Genomic DNA, 25,696 nt, shown 5'->3' on the forward strand with positions numbered 1-25,696 from the left:
GTTGGTTTCTGCTTGATCTGCCCAGTGATTCCTGGAGTATTTGTTAACATTATCCTCTGGTGAGTTTTTATTCTACTTGTTAATTTTACATAGCTTCCTAAATTTATGAAATACACGCGTCAATGGCTTCCCATCAATTAAGAATTTATTGCATAAAACCTTTGCTGGTAAATTGTCTGTTTTTACATTTGTACATTTTGTTCAAGGTATAATTTGGTAACAAAGATATGAGGACATGCTTTCAGATATGATATGAAGATATGAAGTCACCTTATGATTGATAAGTAGATTAATACCATGGATTATCTCAAGAACATAAATAGAAGCAAGAGCTGTCAATGTAGTCTCGAGCTTTTTTCCTCCATTAAATAAAATGGTTAATCATGTGCAATCTACATTATTTGTTTGATTCCCTTCAGTTTCCAAAGAAACCTGTAAATCTCAATCTAAAATATACTGCGCAGCTGCTTTTCTACAGGCCGCTGGGGTAGAGAATTCCAAAGATTTGTTTTTCCTTAAGTAAAGAAATTTCTCACAATTTAATTTTTTTCTAACTGCATCTATATCCTGACCCCATGTACCCAAGTTCAAGACTCTTCATGCCTGTGAGTTAGTCTTGCAGCATATATCATGTACACATCCTCAATTTTTTTTTGTTTCAGGATCTTTGGTTGTTCTAAAATCCAATGATTGAATCCAATGATTGAATCCACTCTTCCTTATGCAGAAACTAAAGCTCCCCAGAATACTACAAGTTTACTCTCAATAAAACTCTGTACCAGTGCAGAAACGCTTCTGAGCCGTTGCCTTGTGTTGCACGGCAACCAGAGTACAACTTTACATTTGACTTCTAAATTGCTTGTTTTATCTGCATGCATTTTATACGCCATACACCCCTGTTCACTCAAAAGAGTTTAAAAGAATTTTAAAAGAAAATCTGTTTTTCACACTTTTATATTAAAACTAGACCAAGTGGACCCGTTGGGCCCAAACCTCTCCTGCATTGGTGCAGCACTCTCCCCTCTCCCCCCTCCCCTCCCCCCTCCCCTCTCCCCCATCCCCTCTCCCCCTCCCCCCCACTCCATTCCCCTCAACCTCCTTATCCTCCCTTCTCCCCCGCTCCCTCCCTCCCCTCCCTCCAGCCCCCCCTTCCTCCCTCCCTAGGTGATAGATTTAAACTTTAAAATGTGAATAACAAAAAATATAACACCAATTTCAATAAAACGACCATTTTTACCATTAAAGTGACGACAGTGAGTAAGGTGGGCCTAAAATTGTCGCGCTATAGTGTACCGTTTTGGTTGAAGTTCAGTCACAAACAAGATAACAAACGAGAGTTTTAGTATATAGATAACTGCCATTTTCCTATGTTATATTTATGTCTCCTTTTGCTCATTCTCTTCTGTACTTTTGAAGATTCTACAGCTTTTTGCACTTAATTTTCCCAACCAACCTTATATTTTCACCTTATTTGAATTTGTTACATTCTGCTTTCTCCTGCCAATGTAGATATTTTTGTATTTTTCATTGTGGGATGTAAACTACACTGGCAAGGCCTGCACTTATTGACCATCTATAATTACCTTTGTGCCGTCTTCATGAATTATTGTGAGAGGTCACTACCAATTATTGTGTCCATTGCCAGCGGTTATTGCCCTCAGGCTATTATTAAACCATTCTTTTCTTTAAGAGCACAGTAATAGTAAAATGATTAAGGGTCAGGACTGATAAGCCAGATGCCTGGTTGAACAATCTAGTGATGGGAATTCAAATACTTTTAAAATTCAAGTGCCAAAAAAAGACAGCTATGCACTTTAAAATTCAGATTAGCAAACTGGAATTAAAGAAAACTAGTCATTAGAAATGGTGACCATAAAATTAACAGTTTGTTGTAAAAATGTATCTTTTTAAGGAGGTCTTGCTTGTGATTTCAAATGGACTGAGGTTACCTCTCTAATGCCTTCTCAAATAGGCAAGCAAACCCACTCGGTTAAGAGACCATTTGGAAGGGGCCTTGTCAGTTATACCTAGATCCTGAAAAGTAAATAAAGCAAAATTACTAGTATTAATGTCAAAAATACTATTTAATGATTTGCATATCCAACATTCAATTTTGTATGTTAGATTAGTTCAGTGAATTGACCATAGATAGGCACAAAATGCTGGAGTAACTCAGCAGAACAGGCAACATCTCTGGAGAGAAGGAATGGGTGACGTTTCGGGTGGAAACCCTTCCTCAGACAACCATAGTGCCACACTACATCTAAAGAAGGAATCTCGGTTGGTTCAAATACAGGAATCGCTGAAATTTAGTGAATAGGTAAAATAAATAATTTAAATCTAAAAACAAAATGTTTTTTGTCTTACAGAGATACAATTGGGTGAAAGTTTACAATTATCTAATATTCTCATTAAATTCCATTTCGCGAATTATGCTATGCTTGGGCAATGTACTTTGAAGTACCAATGTACTGTTGCCTCAAGTGCTGCACAGAAACACTGGCAAAGTTGCATGTGTAATGAGGATAATTGGTAAAATACTGCCTTGCCCCCAGTTTACTCTAGTTCAGAGACATGAACACAATAAAGTAAGCCTATAAAAGTATTAAAGAAATATATATACTCCGATGATATATGTGGATCTTTATATTCAAATAATAAACTAGAATTTATCTTTAAAAACATTATCAGTAGTGATCACATGCACAATATCATGCATTTTCCTAATATCTCACCTGCATTAGATTTGGGTGCTATCAAAGTGGTTGTCTTTAATTCTACCTCTGCAATGGAATACTCCAGACCACTCCTTGTCTGACCATGGACTTGCTTTCTAATTTATTTTTTTTGCGTAGTTTTTTTCTTTTCTGTCTTTTGGAATTTATGTACAGGTCATGTTTTTGTGTGTTGGCTCGGTCTGTTTGCCTGTGTTGCTGTTACATGTACGATTTTCCTTTGTAGCTGTACTTCAACAATCTTGTGCATATGACAATAAATTTTCCATGACATGACTCAAATAACGTGGCCATAGGGAAGGGCATTAAACACGGGCCGTGTTTAATGCCCTTCCCTATGGCCACGTTATTTGAAACAGGTGGGCTGTGAAACAGGTGGGCAGTGAAATTGAGAGATGATGATGTCTGATTTCTCTGAGGAGATTATATAGAATATTTGTTTCCTTGACTTTTTTCTGGTTGTCAATTTCCAAAATGACTTGTAAGTAGATCTCTACTTCCTTATCGAAATTCTGTTATAACCAATTAGGCCTGCATAATACAAATAGTATTTGCTAATTCATCGATCATGGTATATATAATTCAGTGTTATAGCAGAATTACCTGTGTTATTCAATGACTAAATGCTGATCAGTGAGTCCCAGATGCTGAAAAAATGTAAAAAATATCTTAATAGCAAATGTGAATACAAGCATTTCCTTTCAAAATTTGTCATAATTGTACTGTATCTCATTATTGCCGCCTCATTTCAGTGGATCGATGTTTATTATACTGCATGCTTGCTTAAAACTGCTTTTGTTCCACCAGGAGTACAGTGGTGTGCCCAATAATTGATGTGATTAGTGATGACACATTTGAGTACATGGCGGGTTCAGATATGACTTATGGTGGATTTAATTGGAAACTGAACTTTCGTTGGTATCCTGTACCTCAACGAGAGATGGATCGAAGGAAAGGTGACCGAACAATACCAGTAAGGTACAAAAAGAACAAAACCACTTCTTTAGTTGCATAACCAGTCATATTTGACCTCTGACCCTAAACAAACATTGTCAGCATAACATATAAAAATTTCACTTGATAAACTTCGACAAATATAAGTCATATATACAGTACAAAACAATATACCTGTAATCCTTTCAGAATTCCACAATTTTTCAAATTTTTGGTCACACATATGACTAGGAATGGCCCATTTATGCCTTTGATAGCAATTCATCCACAGGAGCCAGTGTCCAAATCGAGTTTTCTTTTGAAGCTTTGTTTTTAGTTCTTGAGTAGGTACTATATCTGAAAGGGATTCAGTCAACTTTTATAAAATCTGACTAGAACGAGAGAGGGGAAAGAGTTGATTGGAACCCAGGGGCAACTTTTTCACACACAGGTAGGTGGGTATATGGGACGAGCTGCCAGAGGAAATTGTTGAGGCAGGTACAATAATGCAATTTTAAAAGACATTTGGACAATACATGGACAGGGAAGGTTTAGAACAATATGGGCCAAACACTGGCAAATGGGTTTAGATTAGATGGGACATCTTGGTTGGCATGGGAAGTTGGGCCAATGGGCATGTTTCCATGCTATAAAACTCTAAATGACTCTGTTAAGGCCTGTTTAATTGCCCCTTTAGATTCAGAATACTCTACCCTGGTAAAAAGATTGTTTCCTTTATCAATGCCCCTTACGATTTTGTACATCTTAATAAGATCATCATTCGGCCTCCTTGGTGACAACCTATCCATTCATTCCCTATAGCTCGAGTAAGATCTTATCTCTTAATGACTACTGTTCAGTGGCTCCATCCTATCCCCCCTGGTTAAATCCCTCCCCACCTACGTCCAAGACACCTCACACACTCTCCATCTCCTCGATAACTTCCGGTTCCCAGGCCCCCACTCCCTCATCTTTACCATGGATGTCCAGTCACTCTACACTTCCATCCCCCACAAGGATGGTCTCGAAGCCCTCCGTTTCTTCCTCGACCGTAGAACCAGTCAATCCCCATCTACCAACACTCTCCTCCGCCTAGCAGAGCTGGTTCTTACCCTCAACAGCTCACAGCTCCGCTCTTGCTCCCCCTCCCCCCACTCGCAACAAGGACAGGATCCCCTTCGTTCTCACCTTCCACCCCACCAGCCAGCGGATCCAACATATCATCCACCAACATTTCCGTCACCTACAACGGGACCCCACCACTGGCCATATCTTCCCATCCCCACCCCTCTCTGCGTTCCGCAGAGACCATTCCCTCCGTAACTTCCTGGTCCACTCGTCCCTTCCTACCCAAACCACCCCAACCCCGGGCACTTTCCCTTGCAACCGCACGAGATGCAACACCTGTCCCTTTACCTCCCCCCTCAACTCCATCAAAGGACCCAAACAGTCTTTCCAGGTGAGACAGAGGTTCACCTGCACCTCCTCCAACCTCATCTATTGCATCCGCTGCTCTAGATGTCAACTTATTTATATCGGCGAAACCAAGCGCAGGCTCGGCGATCGCTTCGCTGAACACCTGCGCTCGGTCCGCATTAACGCAACTGATCTCCCGGTGGCCCAGCACTTTAACTCCTCCTCCCATTCCCAGTCTGACCTCTCTGTCATGGGCCTCCTCCAGTGCCATAGTGAGGCCCGCCGGAAATTGGAGGAGCAGCACCTCATATTTCGCCTGGGCAGTTTGCAGCCCGGTGGTATGAACGTCGACTTCTCCAACTTCAGATAGCTCCTCTGTCCCTCCCTTCCCCTCCTCCTTCCCAGATCTCCCTCTATCTTCCTGTCTCCACCTATATCCTTCCTTTGTCCCACCCCCGACATCAGTCTGAAGAAGGGTCTCGACCCGAAACGTCACCCATTCCTTCTCTCCCGAGATGCTGCCTGACCTGCTGAGTTACTCCAGCATTTTGTGAATAAATCTCCTTTGACTCCTCCCACTTCCTCCAAACCAGAGGCGTAGCTATGGGCACTCACATGGGCCCTAGCTATGCCTGCCTCTTTGTCGGGTACGTCGAACAATTCCTGTTCCGGGCGTACACCGGCCCCATCCCCGAACTCTACCTCCGCTACATCGACGACTGCATTGGTGCTACTTCTTGCACCCATGCAGAACTCACTGACTTCACACACTTCACTTCCAATTTCCATCCTGCCCTTAAATATACCTGGACTATCTCCGACATCTCCCTCCCGTTTCTGGACCTCACCATCTCCATCACAGGAGACAGACTAGTGACGGACATTTACTATAAACCCACTGACTCGCACAGCTATCTGGACTACACTTCTTCCCACCCGGTCCCCTGCAAAAAGTCTATCCCCTACTCCCAATTCCTCCGTCTACACCGCATCTGCGCCCGGGATGAGGTGTTTCACACTAGGGCGTCAGAGATACCCTCATACTTCAGGAAACGGGGCTTCCCCTCTTCCATTATAGATGAGGCTCTCACTAGGGTCTCTTCTATATCCCGCAGCTCCGCTCTTGCTCCCCCTCCCCCCACTCGCAACAAGGACAGAATCCCCCTCGTTCTCACCTTCCATCCCACCAGCCAGCGGATCCAACAAATCATCCGCCAACACTTCCGTCACCTACAACGGGACCCCACCACTGGCCATATCTTCCCATTCCCTCCCCTCTCTGCGTTCCACAGAGACCGTTCCCTCCGTAACTCCCTGGTCCACTCGTCCCTTCCTACCCAAACCACCCCGTCCCCGGGCACTTTCCCCTGCAACCGCACGAGATGCAACACCTGTCCCTTTACCTCCCCCCTCAACTCCATCCAAGGACCCAAACAGTCTTTCCAGGTGAGACAAAGGTTCACCTGCACCTCCTCCAACCTCATCTATTGCATCCGCTGCTCTAGATGTTAACTTATTTACATCGGCAAAACCAAGCGCAGGCTCGGCGATCGCTTCGCTCAACACCTGCGCTCGGTCCGTATTGACCAACCTGATCCCCCGGTGGCCGAGCACTTCAACTCCCTCTCCCATTCCCAGTCTGACCTTTCTGTCATGGGCCTCCTCCAGTGCCATAGTGAGGCCCACCGGAAATTGGAGGAACAGCACCTCATATTTCGCCTGGGCAGCTTGCAGCCCAGTGGTATGAACATCGACTTCTCCAACTTTAGATAGTTCCTCTGTCCCTCTCTTCCCCTCCTCCTTCCCAGATCTCCTTCTATCTTCCTGTCTCCACCTATATCCTTCCTTTGTCCCGCCCCCCTGACATCAGTCTGAAGAAGGGTCTCGACCCGAAACGTCACCCATTCCTTCTCTCCTGAGATGCTGCCTGACCTGCTGAGTTACTCCTGCATTTTGTGAATAAATACCTTCGATTTGTACCAGCATCTGCAGTTATTTTCTTATACTGTTCAGTGGCCTTGACATCCACCATCAAGAAGTGCTTTGAGATGCTGGTAGAGAACACATTAAATCCAGCCAACCAAGCAACCTTAATCCATTGCATTTTGCCTACTGTCACAATAGTTCCATGGCTCTTGCCATCTCCCTGGCCCTACACTCATCCCTGGAACACCTGTATAAGAAAGACACCTTTTTTTTCACCAAGAGAGTTGTGAATCTGTGGAATTTTCACCCAGAGAATTGTGAATCTGTGGAATTCTCTGCCACAGACGTGAAGGCCAATTCACTGGATGTTTTCAAGAGAGTTAGATGTAGCTCTTAGAGCTAACTGAATCAAGGGATTATGGGGGGAAAAGCAGGAACGGGGTAGTGATTTTGGATGATCAGCCATGGTCATATTGAATGGCGGTGCTGGCACAAAGGGCTGAATGGCCTATTGCACCTATTCTCTATGTTTCCATGTTTCTACATATTTGTCAGACTCCTATTCATCAACTACAGCTTTGCTTTCAATACCATTATCCCACCCAAGCTCATCTCCAAACTTGTGGAACTTGGAGTCAGCACTTACCTCTGCAATTGGATCCTCAACTTCCTGACCAACAGATTACAATCAGTGAGGATAGGTAACAAATCATCCTTTACGATCAATCCTCAACACTGGTGCCATGCAAGGATGCGTTCCCAGCCCCCTTCTATACTTCTGAAACACTCATGACTCTGCAGCCAAATACCAATCTAACTCAATTTACAAATTCGTAGGCGACACTACCCTAGTGGGCCGGATATCAAATAATGATCCGACGGAGCACAGGAAGGAGATTGAGAAACCTTGTAACCTGATGCCAAGACAACTAATCCTCAATGCCAACAAGACAAAGGAGATTGCGATTGACTTAAGGAAACAAAGCAGTACACACACGCATTGATGGTGCCGAAGTAGAGATAGTTGAAAGTTTCAAGTTCTTAAGAATAAATATCACCAGCAATTTGTCCTGGACTAGCCATAGCATGGCAATGACCAAGATAGCACAACAATGCCTCTACTTCCTTAGAAAGCTTAGGAAGTGCATGACCCCAACAACCCTCACCAGATTTTGCAGCTGCGCCATAGAAAGCATTTTCTTGATTTTCTGACCGATTTCCTTACTGTTATCGGTGACAGTCTCCTGAGTCACCAGAGCCAGTTTGATCTTTCCCGTTATATGATTATCATGCTTACATTTTAACAGGAATGAGGATGGGGGGGGGGGGGGGATCACTGGGTGGTGGAGTCACTGTTCGGCAATGGGTTAGCTGATGTGTTAGCTAAACACAGATGAGGAATTAAATATCTAACTATATTGTACAGCTCGGCTAACCTTTTGACATGCTTTTGAGGCGTTACTGAAGTTACAGAATCTTGCATTCTTTCATTGCACATTTGGATGCACCAATTTAAAATGTAGAAGAGGTTATAGTTGTAATAGGTGGTTTAAAAAAAATCTTTTAACAGGTTGTAGAAACACCATGGTGTAACAATGAAAGGATAAATCAAATTAAAATGGGATTCATTCCAATAGAGAAAGCAATAAAATAATGGAGGAAAAATGTAAAGCAATGATGTGCATATATTAAAAATGTCTAACAAAATAATATTTAAAAGCTGCAGATGCAAAATTGTTAAGAAGTTTGCAGATGTACTGATAATGAAGTCACCATCTGTGACAATGGAAGCAATGTTCACAGTTGCATAACCTAGCAGCAGTCACTGATTCAGCACATCTCCACGGGCTCTGCTATTTGTGGCCTTCACCATAATAATCAAATGAAATCACTCTACTGAATTTGGACTAGTATTATCGAAAAAACCTGCAGAAAAATGTTGTTGATTATGTTTGAGTTTTTAATGATGATTTCAGCCATTATTGCAGTTTACTAAACTATCAACCACAAAAAGTTCATTTTACATGTGTATTGTATTTCACTAGGCATAGATATTTTGAAAATAACCTATTTTACATTTGTTGGTTCAGCTTGTGCTTTAAACCTGTGCATGTTCCAAATGTCTATTATCATTATGTATAATTTTTTGAATGTTTAAATTCTTGTAAGTGTTTGGATATTCAGTCCCAATGACATCATAATCTAGGATTTCAGAATAATCTAGGATTGTGAGGTTTCACCACAAAACATTAGATCTTTGCAGGGAACGTTTATCAGAATGCCAGAAATCACTGTCATTTCACTGCTGACTGCAATTTCTGGTCTGGTGTATGACCAGATTTGGAAGGACATACATTGTTTTGGCCAAAACAAAAAGATGGTTGTACATTCAAAAATAGAAATTGCTTATAATTTGGACATTTCAATGTCTCAAAACACGCAGAAAAACTTTGGATTATTTTCAACAAAACACATCTTTGCCTTGTCTTAACCGTAAAAAAATTTAAAAACCATTTTATTTTTTAGAACGCCCACCATGGCAGGAGGACTTTTTTCAATAGATAGAGATTACTTTGAGTTAATCGGAACGTATGATGCAGGCATGGATATATGGGGAGGAGAAAACCTAGAGATATCTTTCAGAGTAAGTATCTGATCATTTATTTTAGGGGGGACCATTATTCATACCTAATATAATATATCTAAAGTTCAGTGTTTTTTAAAGACTTGCATTCCTTATTAATATTATAAAGTGCTAAGTAGATATATTTGTAATCATTTATTTTTGGATATTTGAAGAAAAGGATGATTATTCAGTTGCTCATTTACTTATTACAATCTGCAGCCAACAGATCCATGTCAGCTCTGGCTGAGCAATCCACCATGTTCCATTCCCCTTTCTCTTATTTTCTGCAGCTTTGCAATTTATTTTTTTCTCATAGGACAGTAGGCTTCATTATGATTCTATTGACACAAGCTACACTAAAGGAAAATTTACAGCAGTCATGACTCTGTATCTTTGCCTTTGCACCATCTATTCTACTTGAGTTTGATTTGATTGTATTTATATATAGTAAATCTGATCTGTAGATAGCACACAAAACAAAGCTTTTCCCTGTTCTTCAGTAGGCCTAAAGTTAACCTACCCATTACATCTTTGGAATGCAGCAGAAAAGAGAAGCACCTGCGGGAAATGCATGCAATCACAGGATGAGTGCACATTTTGCAGGCAGACGCACCTGAACTGTCCGCATGGAGAATGCACCATACTGCCACATGCTATCATATTGCCCTGCTGTGACACATTTGAAAGAACTTGCTCCCCCCAGCAATTATCATTTGTTCTTGGATATTGCTCAATGGCAGTGCTCCTGTTTCGGAGATCATAGGTGGTACATTTAGGCCTTGTATCTGAAACTTGAATGTATTATTTATATTGGCACCTTTGAGCATAACTGAATTAATGCTTCACTGTTCGATTTGCTATGATTCAGATTAAAGATTAACACCTGTTATAAATTCCTGCGTAGGTATAAATTATCCTTTGCCACATTCTGAGAAGTACAATGACGTACGAGTTGATGATCTAGTCAATATTTATTGTGCTACCTTCATAAACTGTTAATGATGCTTAAAGGGCATTTGGGAGGGGGCAGGAGTGTATGTTTTATTTTATTCTTGGAATCAAATGAATTTAGGATACAAGTCCACTGGCTATTAATTTTAAACATTGAGGGTTTAATGTTATCTAATGGCTAACTTTGAATTTTTGATTTGCTTTGGAAACCTAAAGCACATTCTGCTAACTGCTCAACTTCTTTCAGAACAGTATATGCATTGTTCATGTTGAGAACTTCTTGAATATTTAAATAATGAATCTGCAAACAAATCTAGTTATTATTACTTAATGATCACATTTAATTAATATTTTAGCATCATGATGTAACTTATACAAAGATGGTTATGACAAACCATCTCTGCAAACCAGGTCAATTTTGTAATGCAAGTACTAACATGCAAAATTGTCCTGGTTTCCAACAATGTGTCATAACCATCTTTGTGTCGGTTACATCATGATGCAAAAATACTAATTCATTGTGTAAAAGTTTAATATTACATATATTTTAATTTAATTTTAAAAACGTGTGCAACTTTAATTAAAGTTTGTGAATACTTGTCTCAAAAAAGGATATCACAAAGTTACGAGGGGTGCTTCATAAATGCATATTATATCTTCTAGATCTGGCAGTGTGGTGGTACTTTGGAAATAGTTACTTGCTCACATGTAGGCCATGTATTTCGTAAAGCTACTCCTTACACTTTTCCTGGAGGCACTGGTCAGATAATAAACAAGAATAATAGAAGGCTTGCAGAGGTCTGGATGGATGACTTCAAAAGTTTTTTTTATATTATTTCTCCTGGTAAGTATAAGAAATACTGACCTTGAATGTATTTTGAATCATTTTTCAGTCAAGAGAGTATAGTTTGAGCGCATCACATAAGATCACAACTTCAAATATTTTTAGGTCATTTTATTTGTAGGGAAAAAAGCAACATTGGCCTTCAATGCACCAAAGAGAAATAACACAATTGATATTTTATGACTCCATGTAAAGATTGAGCAGCATTGCTCTTCTGTAAATAAAATAAACTAAAGCGGTAATGAAAACACTGTGGTACATCATTGGATCAATTGTGTTTCATGTCATAGAATGGAAGGGTATGATTTTTCCCTTCCCTGTGGGTTTAGATTGTGTTTTGAGTTACTAACTTGAGGCACTCAGTTGGGAGAGCCAGACAAACAAGACCAAATCATTATCTAGGAAGAATACATTGACCTTTGGCATAGGTACATTCGGATTGCCATCTATAAAATATTTAATATACAAATATTATTTTAGAAATAAAATCACAAATCACTGTTTTGGTGCCTACCTGGAGGAGAGAATGCATGGATCACATCCAGACCTACTTAATTATTCCTTTTGAGATGGGAGTTGTCATTTGCCTTTCAGGAGACGCTGTGGCGCCGTTAGAAATTCTCATCTCAAATTAGGAACTAAACAAAATGAGAGACCTTAACCAGGTTATTTTATTCTGTGACATTGAAAGCAATGTTCCAACAAAGTATTTCCCATAATGACTCCAGTTCACTCACCCTAGAGAAAAAAAAGGACCTATGCTTGTGAAGAATGTCCACAGAATGTCCAGCAGTTCCATTTAATATTGCCAGCATATACTTCTGAAAGTGACATCGGGTTCAGAACATCTGAACGAATGCAAAGTCTGTCAGCATTCTACCAGCAATTTCCCATTTGCTCCAACATTGCACTCCACATGACTCTAGCAGCAGAGCATAAATTTACTGAATTTACCAACTTGGGCATCTGTGTGCTAGATTAAATAATACATTTGAAAAGTGCAGAGTGGTAATGAGAGAGAAGGATGAATAAAGTTGATACAATTTTTGAATTCTTTAAATTTTGCTATTTTATATTGCAATATAATCCAGTCTGCATTTTGTTTCAATTATAATTAATGATTGCTAAAAGATAACTTCAATTTCTTGAAACCCGGAGGAAACGGTAGCGCAGCGGTAGAGTTGCTGCTTTACAGCGAATGCAGCGCCGGAGATTCAGGTTCGATCCTGACTACGGGTGCTGCACTGTAAGGAGTTTGTACGTTCTCCCCGTGACCTGCGTGGGTTTTCTCCGAGATCTTCGGTTTCCTCCCACACTCCAAAGACGTACAGGTATGTAGGTTAATTGGCTGGGTAAATGTAAAAAATTGTCCCTAGTGTGTGTAGGATAGTGTTAATGTACGGGGATCGCTGGGCGGCACGGACTTGGAGGGCCGAAAAGGCCTGTTTCCGGCTGTATATATATGATATGATATGATAAGTGCTGGAAACACGCAGCAGGGTAGAAAGTATTTTTGGATAAAGAGATGAGTTAACAAATTTGGTACAATTGTCTTAATCTTAATCATTAACAATAATGGGTTTTTTCCCATGATTTATTGTGAAATGGTTTTAATCCAATAGGTGTTACGAAGGTTGAATATGGAGACGTATCAGCACGCAAAGCTTTGAGACAAAAGCTGTCATGTAAACCTTTCTCTTGGTTCCTGGAAAACGTTTATCCTGACTCCCATATTCCACGGCATTATTTCTCCCTGGGAGAGGTACAATTTTCAACAATTCTGAAGATGATTTAAATTTTATCAACAATATATTTTGAGGCAAAATAGCTTCTGCACAGGGCTGTCACTATTTTCAATTCATTTGTTAGAAGCCATTACACTTTTCTCCATCATGTGTAGTCATTGAATGTTGGTCTTGCTGATTTGATCACAAGTGCAAGCTGTAGTCATTTGTGTGTGATGGTGCTTTTTGTAGGAATAGCCAGGTTGAAAATCTGAATCACCTCTTGCGAAGACGTGGTCTAAATCTGGTGAGAGACCCCTGCTTCTGTTATGCTGACTGCAGGTTGAATTTGGACTCCGCAATTTCCCAGCAGTTGAGATTGTAAATATGGGTGTTGAATATGTGCCAGGTTAGAATTGGGTACTCCTGGCATTTAACTAGGGATCTCTGTGGTTAATCCACAAAATTCACAAACGCAAAATAATCTTCTTGTGTAATTGCCACCTTTCACAAATGCCGGTTATTATTCTTGTATCTTGACAGTAAAAGATAAACATCATTGTAATTTCAATTGAATTTCTATTGTCTTTTACACTTGTAAAACTTCATGAATAAATTGTCCTTCTGATACCATAACTGGCAGGTGTGACTTGAACCATCTCTGTTTGTGACTTGAACCTTGTGCTCTGTTTTTCCCCTTCTAAATTTATCTGCCTCTCCACTTCCCTCATTAAAAAAAAGTATTTTGATTAAGCTTTTGATCACCCAAAAATATTTGACCCAAAAAAATTTATTGGTCTATTTTTGTGTGTATATTGGATTAAATTTCTGTGAAGCAGCTTGAAAATTCTGTTTAAAGTATAATGCTAACACAAATTGTTTATAATGATGAAAGCATGGTCAGATAATAATAATAATAATAATAATAATAATAATAATAATAATAATAATAATAATAATAATAATAATAATAATAATAATAATAATAATAATAATAATAATAATAATAATAATAATAATAATAATATTCATTTATTGTCATTGCAACGAGTACAACGAAATTAAAAAATAGCCAATCCTGACGGTGCGTACAAACATATATGCAATAAATGCAAAAACAAATAAATACATAAATACAATTAAATACAATTATATTAAGTACAAGATTTTTTAACGGTGTTGCCTAGTGCAAAGGTAGTGTTCAGTTCTCGTATGGCCCTGGGGTAAAAACTGTTCTTAAGTCTGTTTGTTCGGGATTTGATCGACCTGAAACGTCGACCAGAGGGCAGATGAACAAACAGACGGTGGCCGGGGTGGGATGGATCTTTTATTATTTTGCCTGCTCTACTGAGGCAGCGTAGGCTGAACAGGTGCTCCAGGGAGGGCAGTGAGCAGCCGATGATCTTCTGGGCCGTCGTGATGACCCTCTGAAGGGCCTTCCTGTCCTTTTCTGAGCAGCTGGCATACCAAAATAGAATGGTATGTTGACTAATGGTCTATTCTGTACAAGCCCTTTTTTCCAAATCTGCCTCTTCAATCTGGCAACCCAAACCAGAGTAGATTTTGCAAATTTCCATTCAACATTTATTCCTCTTGATAATGGACTTTCAAAAAGCACTCATGTGACTAACATAAAAATATGAAACGTGAAATCTGAATTTTGTTTGAGGTGCAGTTGCCTTTAAACGACTCCAAACACTCCTTGGAAGTAAAAGAGCTGATATTTTATATTTGCATAGAGTAATAGTAATATCAGAACATTTAAAATATTGAAAGAGGGCCTGTATGCCCATGGATGTTTGCATTTCATCAGGAGCTCCTCAATTCTAATTCAGTCTTCGTCCCTATGTAATTTCATGTTCTTCTTTTACTAGTAACTTTCTAATTTCCACTTCAATAATTTCATCTGACCTAATAACTATGCCTAATGTATGGTATTTTCACTAACTCCATGATGAATACATTTTTTCCAGTTTCCCCTTGTCTTCTAGAGATATTCTTTGGTTTCTGTTCTATGTAGTACAACTAATTAGCCAACAGAACCTTTCATTCTTTTAACTTTCAAGACTTTCCTCATACTTGAGGCCATGAGTTGCAACCTATTTAATATTTTCTGGTCCAGTTATTAAACCCTGATTTTTGAAGCATCTTTCAGAAGCATATATTCTTTCTTGTATCATACATAGGCATTTTACTGAAGATAGACATAAAAAGCTGGAGTAACTCAGTGGGTCAAACACTGGAGAAAAGGAATAGGTGACATTTTGGGTTGAGACCCTTCTTCACGTCTCGACCTGAAACATCACCTATTCCTTTCCTCCAGAGATGCTGTTTGACCTGCTGAGTTATTCCAACTTTTTGTTTCTATATTTGGTTTAAACTGCATCCGCAGTTCTTTCCTACACACTATGAATTTTGCTGTGATGTTCATTGCTCCATGAACTATCCTACAATTACTCGGGGGTGAGGGCGGCTTGGTGGTGCAGCAGTAGAGTTGTTGCCTTACAGAGCTTGCAGCGCTGGAGACCCGGGTTTGATCCTGACTCTGGGTGCTGTCTGGATGGCATTTGTACCTTCTCCCCATGACCACGTGGGTTTTCTCCCAAATCTTCAGTTTCCTCCCACACTCCAAAGACGTACAGATTTTGTGGGTTGATTGGCTTGGTATAAGTGTAAATTGTCCCTAGTGTGTAGGATAGTGTTAATGTGCGGGATCACTGGTCGGTGCGGACTCGTTGGGCCGAAGGGCCTGATCCACGCTGTTTCTCTAAACTAAACTAAAATAATCAGAATCTAATACAGATTCAAAAGGATAATTAAAGGTTCCAATGCAGATCCTTTGCTCTATTAAACACTCGTCAATAGTTTTTTTTCCCTGCTTTTAGTTTGAATTGATTTATGTTAAGACAGCAATATTTCAGTAAAGCATAATTGATATGCATTGTGGAATTTTCATGTTACATTCATGTTATCCATGAAAAATTCCAATCCTTCAGATTGCCTAAGAGATTAATTTTTTTCTAAAACATTTTACACATGCAGTAAATGTGAAATACAGTGTACATCAGCAAATTTCCATTTCAATCATGGTTTGTCTTAATGCAAGATGTTTAACAGCAAATTAATGGCCTTATCGGATGTTAATTTCCCTATCATTTATCAAAATGACTGTGATAAAATTGCAACTTTAAAATGAGTCAAATTTATTGCAAGATAAAGATAGTGGAACAGATGAATTAAGTTATTCAGAAAACACTTATCTTATTTTAACTTATAAATAATAAGAATGTGAAATTACACCCAAACTCTTTTAAAGGACAGACCATAGCTAGAATATTGCAGACAGTACAGATAACATTGTAGGAAAAAATATATTGCATAAGTGAGAATGCAGAGGAGATGCTGGGTGATGTTAGGAGGATTTTGCTGTAGGAGATTTAATGGTCCTAATGCAGAGTCTTGACTTGAAATTTGCCTCCATTGATGCTGCTCAAACTGCTGAGTTCTTCCAGCAGTTTATTCTTTTTATTCTGGCTGACATTGCTATGACTGAAGTAGGGTAGGAAAGCTGAGCGTCTACTGTTGTTGCCATAAGTTTCTGATGTTTATGTTGTTTAAAATGGTGGAAACAGAATTTTAAACTGAAATTTAAAATTTACAACCCCTATTATAGGAATCTTTTTATTTCCTCAGTGAAAGTTTGCATAGAGTATTTTTTTCTCTCATACTTCTGTTTTTTTGTTGCCCTCATTTGAAGATATTGGTTCCTTCCTGAATTTAGTTATATGAACTTCTTACAGTTTTAAACAAATTAGTATTTCTCATATTTGTGTCAAAATCATCAGTTTTGAAAGATATTTTTTAGTTTAATTTTCATGGTTCTACTTGATCAATTCCTCAATCTTGGTGTTATCACTCAATTTATGTGTAATAATCAGTAACAGAAAGCCAAATAGTTTGGTAATTGTATTCTGCAGCAATGGCCGCATCTCCCTGGTGAAAATACATTAATAGAAATAGAGCAAATATCAAGCTTGCGGCCTTGCATTGGTGCATTCAGTGGTTGACTGAGCGACTGAGTGAAGGCTCTAAAGATGAATATGTTTTCAAATATGTCTTGGCTGGTTAACTAATCTAATTTTTTACCTTGTCTTTTAGATTAGAAATGTAGAGACAAATCAATGTCTGGATAATATGGCAAGAAAAGAAAATGAAAAAGTGGGAATATTTAACTGTCATGGTATGGGAGGCAATCAGGTGAGCTGCAGTTTGTTTATTTCCGATTTTCTCTGTTTTCCACAAGTGATAACATGTCAGAACCGTGTGCGCTGATCTTTGAATATTTCCACAGTTTGCATTCGTTCTACTGTCTGTTGCACTATTATACAATACTCAACTGTCTTAGTTCTGCCTCTGTAGGTTACTTTGACAGAACAGGTAGTGTGAATTGTGAGGAAGATGCAATAAGGCTGCAGGGTGAATTGGACAGGTTGTGTGAGTGGGCGGATACATGGCAGATGCAGTTTAATGTAGATAAGTGTGAGGTTATTCACTTTGGAAGTAAGAATAGAAAGGCAGATTATTATCTGAATGGTGTCAAGTTAGGAAGAGGGGATGTTCAACGAGATCTGGGTGTCCTAGTGCATCAGTCACTGAAAGGAAGCATGCAGGTACAGCAGGCAGTGAAGAAAGCCAATGGAATGTTGGCCTTCATAACAAGAGGAGTTGAGTATAGGAGCAAAGAGGTCCTTCTACAGTTGTACCGGGCCCTGGTGAGACCGCACCTGGAGTACTGTGTGCAGTTTTGGTCTCCAAATTTGAGGAAGGATATTCTTGCTATTGAGGGCGTGCAGCGTAGGTTCACTAGGTTAATTCCCGGAATGGCGGGACTGTCGTATGTTGAAAGGCTGGAGCAATTAGGCTTGTATACACTGGAATTTAGAAGGATGAGGGGGGATCTTATTGAAACATATAAGATAATTAGGGGATTGGACACATTAGAGGCAGGAAACATGTTCCCAATGTTGGGGGAGTCCAGAACAAGGGGCCACAGTTTAAGAATAAGGGGTAGGCCATTTAGAACGGAGATGAGGAAGAACTTTTTCAGTCAGAGAGTGGTGAAGGTGTGGAATTCTCTGCCTCAGAAGGCAGTGGAGGCCAGTTCGTTGGATGCTTTCAAGAGAGAGCTGGATAGAGCTCTTAACGATAGCGGAGTGAGGGGGTATGGGGAGAAGGCAGGAACGGGGTACTGATTGAGAGTGATCAGCCATGATCGCATTGAATGGCGGTGCTGGCTCGAAGGGCTGAATGGCCTACTCCTGCACCTATTGTCTATTGTCTATTGTCTATTTATTTGATGAATTTGTTTGTATGTATGTTCTTGACTTCAGACCAAATTCAAAGACTGAGATGGTCTACAATCATGTGTTTGTAAGCCTTTGATCTTAATTTGCGGTTATTTTATTTGCAAGTAAATTCTGGGCTCTAGCTGACATTTAAATGAAAACAGATATTTCACGAGCATTCTGATAGTTGGCATTGTGTTTAAGATAGATATCTGTGATTTATGTTTCTGCTGCTGATAATTGGCTGAACTAAGAAGTTATTTCAGCTTTCACCAGTTTTTGGGGGCATTTAGAGAAATAAGTGTGTTGTAGTTTTAAAAACCAGGATTTATGAGAAAAGAAATGTAGATAAGCTAAAATATATTTTAATTTCAATAGTAATTTTTAAGGAATAGAATCACAATCTACAAGCCAATAAAATATAAATTGTTAATGGAAATTATAACAGAAAAGCATATTTAGAATATGCCTCTAGTTTTAATGGTACTAGCATTCGCAGGGCAGGAGTGTTGACGCTTGGAGCTCATTAAAGTTATTTGTTCCAAGTTTGTGTTTTAATCATCTGTTTAGCTGCAAAATTTGCTTAATGGTACACTACATCTTAAAAGTAAATCAATGAAAAAATATGGGACTATATTTGGCAAATGTTAAAATATTTTATTCTACACGTGAATCTTTTTTTAACAAACTCATCCTGTTTTTAAAAAAAAAATTCAGGTGTTTTCTTACACTGCAAACAAAGAAATTAGAACAGATGATTTGTGCCTAGATGTGTCCAAACTTAATGGCCCGATCATGATGCTGAAGTGTCACCATCTAAAAGGCAATCAGCTTTGGGAGCATGATGTTGTGGTAAGTGTTGCCTTTATAAAAACATTAGCTCAGAGAGGAAATTATTTTAAAATGTTCTACTCAAATAATGCTGGCTATAATACTCACTACAAATACAATAATAATCACAATGTTCAGAGCATTCTCTTCTTTCAATAAAGCAACTTCATTCATATGGATTCAGGTAATATTTAAACTGAACCTTTGTGCCATTAACTTAAGAACTGTCCTGCATGGAACTAGTTAACACAATCACTCTTCTTCTACAACAAAGTAATTGGAAGGTTTAGAGGCTTGTGCAAGTAATTTAAAAATCCATTTACAATTTGCCACACATTTGGCTGCTCCTCACAGTTGGTTCTGCATTGAAATTGTTTTGCAGCTTCTTGATGCTTGTTCGGGATGCTGCTCCCCATCTTATGATGGAGCTCCACCTGACTTGCTGTCCATCACTTATTTATCTACATTAGAAATGTTGTCATCCCTTCAAGTGGACATTGGCATTTTTTGTACCATTTTATATTTTGCTGAATGTTAAATTTAAAAAGGAAACTCTGATTAAAAAAACCTCAGCCATTGTCGGGGATCACCTGGGAATTATTGCAAATGGATGAACTTCTTGGCTGACCGTTCTGCTGGTACAGTTGTTTAGAACTCTTTTTCACCAGATTTTGGATTTTCTGCATGTACTCTCGGGCAGCACCCTGTTACCCACTGGCTCCATGGATTTTATTTTGGTTTTGAACCATAGGTTGAAATTACCAATACTGAACTGCAGCAAATGCTCTGAGATCCTCCGACATAAGCATTTTCCTCACCTCTGATGCATTGCAATGTCTAAGTTTGAAACTCCGGTTCATCAAATTTAAGCCATGTTCCTTAAACTTTAAGTGGTCGCCGCAAGTGTGGACTCTGCAATTCAGAATGGCTTCCATAATTTCCCACATAATACAATTGCAACACCTCATCTTAACCCTTTTTTTTGTTTAATTTACTTGATTCTGCAAATATGAAATAGTGCCTTGCACAAAAGTCCTTTACCCAAGTATGTGCTCATATAAAATGCAGCCAAAATACATCGGCAGAATCTACAGATTTGTATTTCCAGGTACCACTAGTTTTGAGTCAGCTGACCTGGTTCTCAGTTTCAGTTGAGTAACCAATTATCTAGGAGACTGGTGGACTGCAGGCTAAATGTTTACCATTGCAAATGAAAACTGCAAGGAAGTCTATTGCAAGAGAAGTTAAATAAAACTAAATATTTAAACAAAATTACCTCCTTACTCACTCAAGTGCATGCACTATGGACACCAGATATCACACTTGCTTTTCAACACTTGCCTGGGCTAAAATCTGCTGGTTTGTGCTCCACATGTTGCTCCACCAATGGCTGCTATTCCAATGTCATCTGGATCAGTCAATGCTCCTCTGGTGGTTTCTGAACTGCCTTTAATTCCTCCAGTGTCTCTTAGGCTGTGCTGTGCTACTTACTGCTGGTTTCAAGTTGATGCTCTGTTCTGTAACCAGCCACTGATTTAATTTCAGTCATTTTTGGATTGCGATCCTCTCTGAACTTTGAGTTTCATTTAAACGATTCCATGCAATATTTCAAAGAGGAACAAGGCAGCTAGATCAAAAATTTAGATGTTTAAAAGATCAAAGAGAGCTCGAGCATATTGGAGAGGAAATTAAAAATATAGGATAGTTGAATGGAAGTATGCCTTGTTGGGTAATTAAAGTCGAGGATAAGCAGGATGCTAGAATTGGAACAATGGTAATATTTTGGAGATATTGGGACTGAAGCAAATGTAGAGCTGGAAGGAGGTGAGACCAGAGTGATTTGAAAAGGCAAATGAAGACTTTAAGATAAAGACATTATTTAGTTTAGAGATACAGTGTGGACAGTTGTAATCACCCGCACACTCGTTCTATTCTACACACTCGGGACAATTTATGGAAGCCAATTAACATACAAACTTGCACATCTTTAGAATGTTGAACGAAAAGGGAGCACCCGGGGGAAACCCACACAGTCACAGGGTAGGTTACAGGTACAAACTCTGTACAGACAACACCCGAGTTCAGGATCAAACCCGGGTCTTTGGCTCTGTGAGGCAGCAATTCTGCTGCTGTGCCACTGTATGCCTCATTGCTTAAACATATTCTGTTAGGTTACTCTTCACTAGAAGTGAATACAAGCAAGATATATGTTAAGATGTGGACCTCAGAGTTCTGGCTAATATCAAAATACCAGAGAATGGAGTGAGGAACTGGTTGGACATAACATAACAAAAATGACCACACTCATTCTGAAGAAAGTACAGAAACCTGAGAATTGTTACCTCTGGGTTCAAGAACAGTTTCTTCCCATCACGCATTAAGCTCTGGAACTACATCATACAACCTTATCGCTGCACTGAACTTCAATGGAATTTGTATGAGGATTGCACTATATAGTTCCGCTACACTATTATGGTCTGATTACCTAATACAATCAATAATTTATTGTATTATTTATTGCATATTTATTTGTTGTGATGTTGCGTTAATGTGTTAAAAGCTGCAGCAAATAATAATTTCACTGCTCCGTTCACAATGCATATGATGATTAAACATTCTTGATTTGTCTTGTCCTTGACCACTCAGGGTTATGCGCTCAATTCCTTGCTGTACTCTTGTTACACCATGATAATGTGGCCAAGTATAATGCCAACACAATCTTTAAATTTGTCAATGTTACCACTGTTGTTGACCAGATCAACAATAACGATGATGAGACAAAGTACAGGGAAGAGACTGAGATTGTTGTTTCATGGTGTCTGGACAAAAAAACTATCCCAAGTCCGTAAGACAAAAGAGTTAGTTGTTGACCTAAGGAAGCAAAGAAGTGAACACAACCCTGCCTTAATCAATGGAGCTGCTGTCGAGGTGGTTAATAGCTTCAGGATCCATTTCACCAGCAACCAAAGCTGGTCCCTTCATACCAACGTGGTGATCAAGAAAGTACATCAACATATTTCCTTTTTGAGCCGTCTGGGAAGATTTAGCATATTCACCAACTTTTTCTTCTACTGATATGTTGCAGAATATATTCTGACAGGATGTATCTCGACCTGATATGGCAACAGGTCTGTTCTTGACCACCTAAACTTGCAGAGTGGTGGACACAACTCAGCCAATCACAGGCTCGACACTTTCTTCCATCCAATCCATCTTCATTATATGGTGCATCAGGAAGGCTGGAAGAATGCCTTCCACTCTGGCCATTCCCTTTTCTTTCTTCTACTTTCTGGGAGAATTACAGGAGCCTGAAAGTTTGGATATCCAGACTTCAGAACAGCTTCTTCCCCCATTGCTATCAGATTCATGAACCTATCATCTCTTTTGCTCCGATTTTCTGAAGGTGTTACATGTACTCTTATTCTTAACTTTATCTCATTCCATTATTCCATTATTTTTAAATATTTTTTTTACTCTTCTCGGATACAATCGTGTCATTCGCACTACAATCTTGTACCATTCTGTTATTTTGCACGCATTGATGTATATTATTTTTGCAATTATTACTGTATGTTTACTCAGAGCTTCATGTCATACAGCACAGAAACAGACACTTCGGCCCAGTTTGCCATGCTGACCAAGGTGCCTCATCTACAGTAGTCCCACCTGCCCCTGTTTCGCAGACACCCCTCTAAAGCTTTCCTATTCAAGTACCTGCCCCAATGTCTTTCAAATGTTGTTATAGTTTCTGCCTCAACTAGCTCATTCCATATATCTACCACCCTTTGTGTGAAAAGTTGCCCTTCAGATTCCTATTAAATCTTTCCCCTCTTACCTGAAAACAATGTCTGGTTCTTGATTCCCCTACTCTGGGTAAAAGAGTACTTCTATAAGATCACCTCTCATATCCTCCTACGCCCCAAGGAGTATAGTCCTAGCCTGCCCAACCTCCTCCTGTGGCTTAGGCCCTCAAGTCCTGGCACCAACCTCATAAATCTTCTCTGCATTCTTTCCAGCTTGACAACATCACTTTGAATTTTGTTACACTTTGATGTACATGACTAAACTAATCTGAACCTAGGATCAGGCTTGCTTACATTTATGAAATCTGACTACACCACGTGTTTTGCTTAAATGCTTTGTAAATTAGGATGCCATTGCATTAGAAATTTTTTAATGACTTTTTTGATGCAAAAGTAATAATACAATTTTTCTAATGTTTTAGAAACTAAACCTGATGCATGCGAACAGCAATCAGTGCTTGGATAAAGCCGCAGATGCAGACAGCCAAGTACCCATCATGAAGGATTGCAATGGAAGCCGCTCACAACAGTGGATTCTGCGCAACGTCACACTCCCTGAGGTTTTCTGATTGGTCAGCTCTGAAGATTTAATGGGCTACCTCTGTGCACCTTACTGCTAGATCTGTACTTAAAATGAACTTTCATCTTAGCAGCGAATAGGTTCCTCCTCTGAGCATGTAGACTACTTGAAGGATATTGTGAATCAGCATTCCTTCTTTGCGGTTTGAAACTGCAGACTTCGGAGAAACTGTGCACAATGATGTTTACATTGTTTCTAACTGATTTAAAAAGGGGAAGGTGGGGCTGGCAAGATTGTTTAAATCTTAGTGAATGGACTTGCACTGCTCATTAAGTAAATATGATTTAATCAAGGAAGTGGTCCTGACACATCACCATTTCCCCATAAGCAGCATATCATAGTAATTTAATTGCACAATTGTTGTATTTGTTTGAAAGTGTGGCATAGACCCCAGAAATGTTCATAAAATCACAAAATATCTTGATTTATTTGTGGTAACCAATATTGCATCATATCAGTGCAAGAATACAATGAACATATATCAAACATACATTTAAATCACTTTTGTATAAATATAAAATCTATTTAACTGGGACAGAATTCATGGGAAAATGAATATTACAATTATGAAGACTTTAATTTTGTGTAGATTTTTATACCTCAATGAAGAATTAACCAGTTCTGATTTACAAATTGTGAACCTTCTGTTTTGTTTGCCATGGAATTGTTTCAGTTAATTCATTTGTAATGAGGGGAAATTGAAAATTAGAGGCCACACAGAGACAGGAAATTATAGAGATGTCTTTTTATTTTCTTCACATGTTATTTCATATAATTTTTTTCCCCTTTTGTAATTTCTTGTCCAAGTTCTGTATGCTGTTGAATATTGTTTTTGGTTCCTTCCTGACTTCTTCTCCTTGAATTATACGAACTGCTGCTACGAACCAGTCGAGAAGCATTTCATTAACCAGCTTCTGAAATACAGTGAATAAATGTTTCTGTACAGTTCGGCTTTGTATTCTTGATGAATAATGCATTTCCTCATAATGTTAGGAGTGTGTGGCCTAGGTTTATCGGATGTAGATTTTCCCCCCCCTTTTTATATATTTTGTTTTATAAACAATAAAATTCACTATAAGTTCTCATCAGTGGGCTGGTCTGCAGCTGGGTTTTTGCAGGATGAAATCTTCATTCCGTCCACAAAAAGGTTTCTGCTACTCCATTATTTGCATAACTATACTAGATTCTGTGAAATACTGGTGATTGCTTTTTCCTAATAAAAATTTTGAAACTGATTTAATTGTGTATTTTCTAACTATTGTCAGACAGCAATAAAATATCCATTCAATACAATGCATTTCTTTCTCCATTTTATGTATTCTAGGCACTTTGCTGATGCAGGGTTGGAAGTGATGTGCCACAGGGATTGGTCTAACAAAACTGGGCCCTTTGCGGCTCATCATTTATTTAAATGATTTAAGAATTCAAGGCATAGTTTATATGTTTGCAGATGGATGACACTAAAATATGAGGCATTATATAGACAGTGAAGTAGGGTGTCAAAAATGACAGCAGAATTTTGATCATCTAGGTAAGTGGACGAAGGAGTAGCACATGGTGTTCAATTCAGATAAGTCATAGTCTTGCATTTTGAAAAGTCAAACTAGAGTAGGACTTCTGTACAAAAGTGTACACAATCATGAGAGGAATAGATCGGGTTGACCCACAGAGTCTCTTGCCCAGAGTAGGGGAATCGAAAACTAGAGAACGTAGGTTCAAGGTGAGGGTGAAAAGATTTAATAGGAACCTGAGGGATAACTTTTTCATGCAAAGCGTGGTAGGTGTATGATACGAGCTGCCAGAAGAGGTAGTTGAGGCAGGTACTATTGCACTTTTAAGAAACATTTACACAGGTACATGATAGATCAGATTTAGAGGGATATGGACCAAATACAGGCAAGTGGGACTAGTATAAATGGGACATGTTGGCTGGTGTGGGCAAGTTGGGCTGAAGGGCCTGTTTCCACACTGTAAGACTATGA

General features: G+C 39.1%; 1 protein-coding gene across 1 annotated transcript in view; it reads left to right on the plus strand.

Moving 5' to 3' along the window:
- Positions 1 to 24,961, plus strand: part of galnt1 (UDP-N-acetyl-alpha-D-galactosamine:polypeptide N-acetylgalactosaminyltransferase 1) — an 83,760-nt gene extending 58,799 nt beyond the window's left edge. The window contains exons 6-12 of the mRNA XM_078419031.1: positions 3,543 to 3,713; positions 9,537 to 9,654; positions 11,251 to 11,431; positions 13,054 to 13,193; positions 17,314 to 17,412; positions 19,218 to 19,352; positions 23,557 to 24,961. Of these exons, the coding sequence (XP_078275157.1) occupies positions 3,543 to 3,713; positions 9,537 to 9,654; positions 11,251 to 11,431; positions 13,054 to 13,193; positions 17,314 to 17,412; positions 19,218 to 19,352; positions 23,557 to 23,703 (991 nt within the window). The 3' untranslated portion in view covers positions 23,704 to 24,961. The remainder of the gene's footprint in view (positions 1 to 3,542; positions 3,714 to 9,536; positions 9,655 to 11,250; positions 11,432 to 13,053; positions 13,194 to 17,313; positions 17,413 to 19,217; positions 19,353 to 23,556) is intronic.
- The last annotated feature ends 735 nt before the right edge of the window (positions 24,962 to 25,696 follow it).

The sequence above is a fragment of the Rhinoraja longicauda genome, chromosome 2 (assembly GCF_053455715.1).
Source record: "Rhinoraja longicauda isolate Sanriku21f chromosome 2, sRhiLon1.1, whole genome shotgun sequence".
NCBI classification, from domain to species: Eukaryota; Metazoa; Chordata; class Chondrichthyes; order Rajiformes; family Arhynchobatidae; genus Rhinoraja; species Rhinoraja longicauda.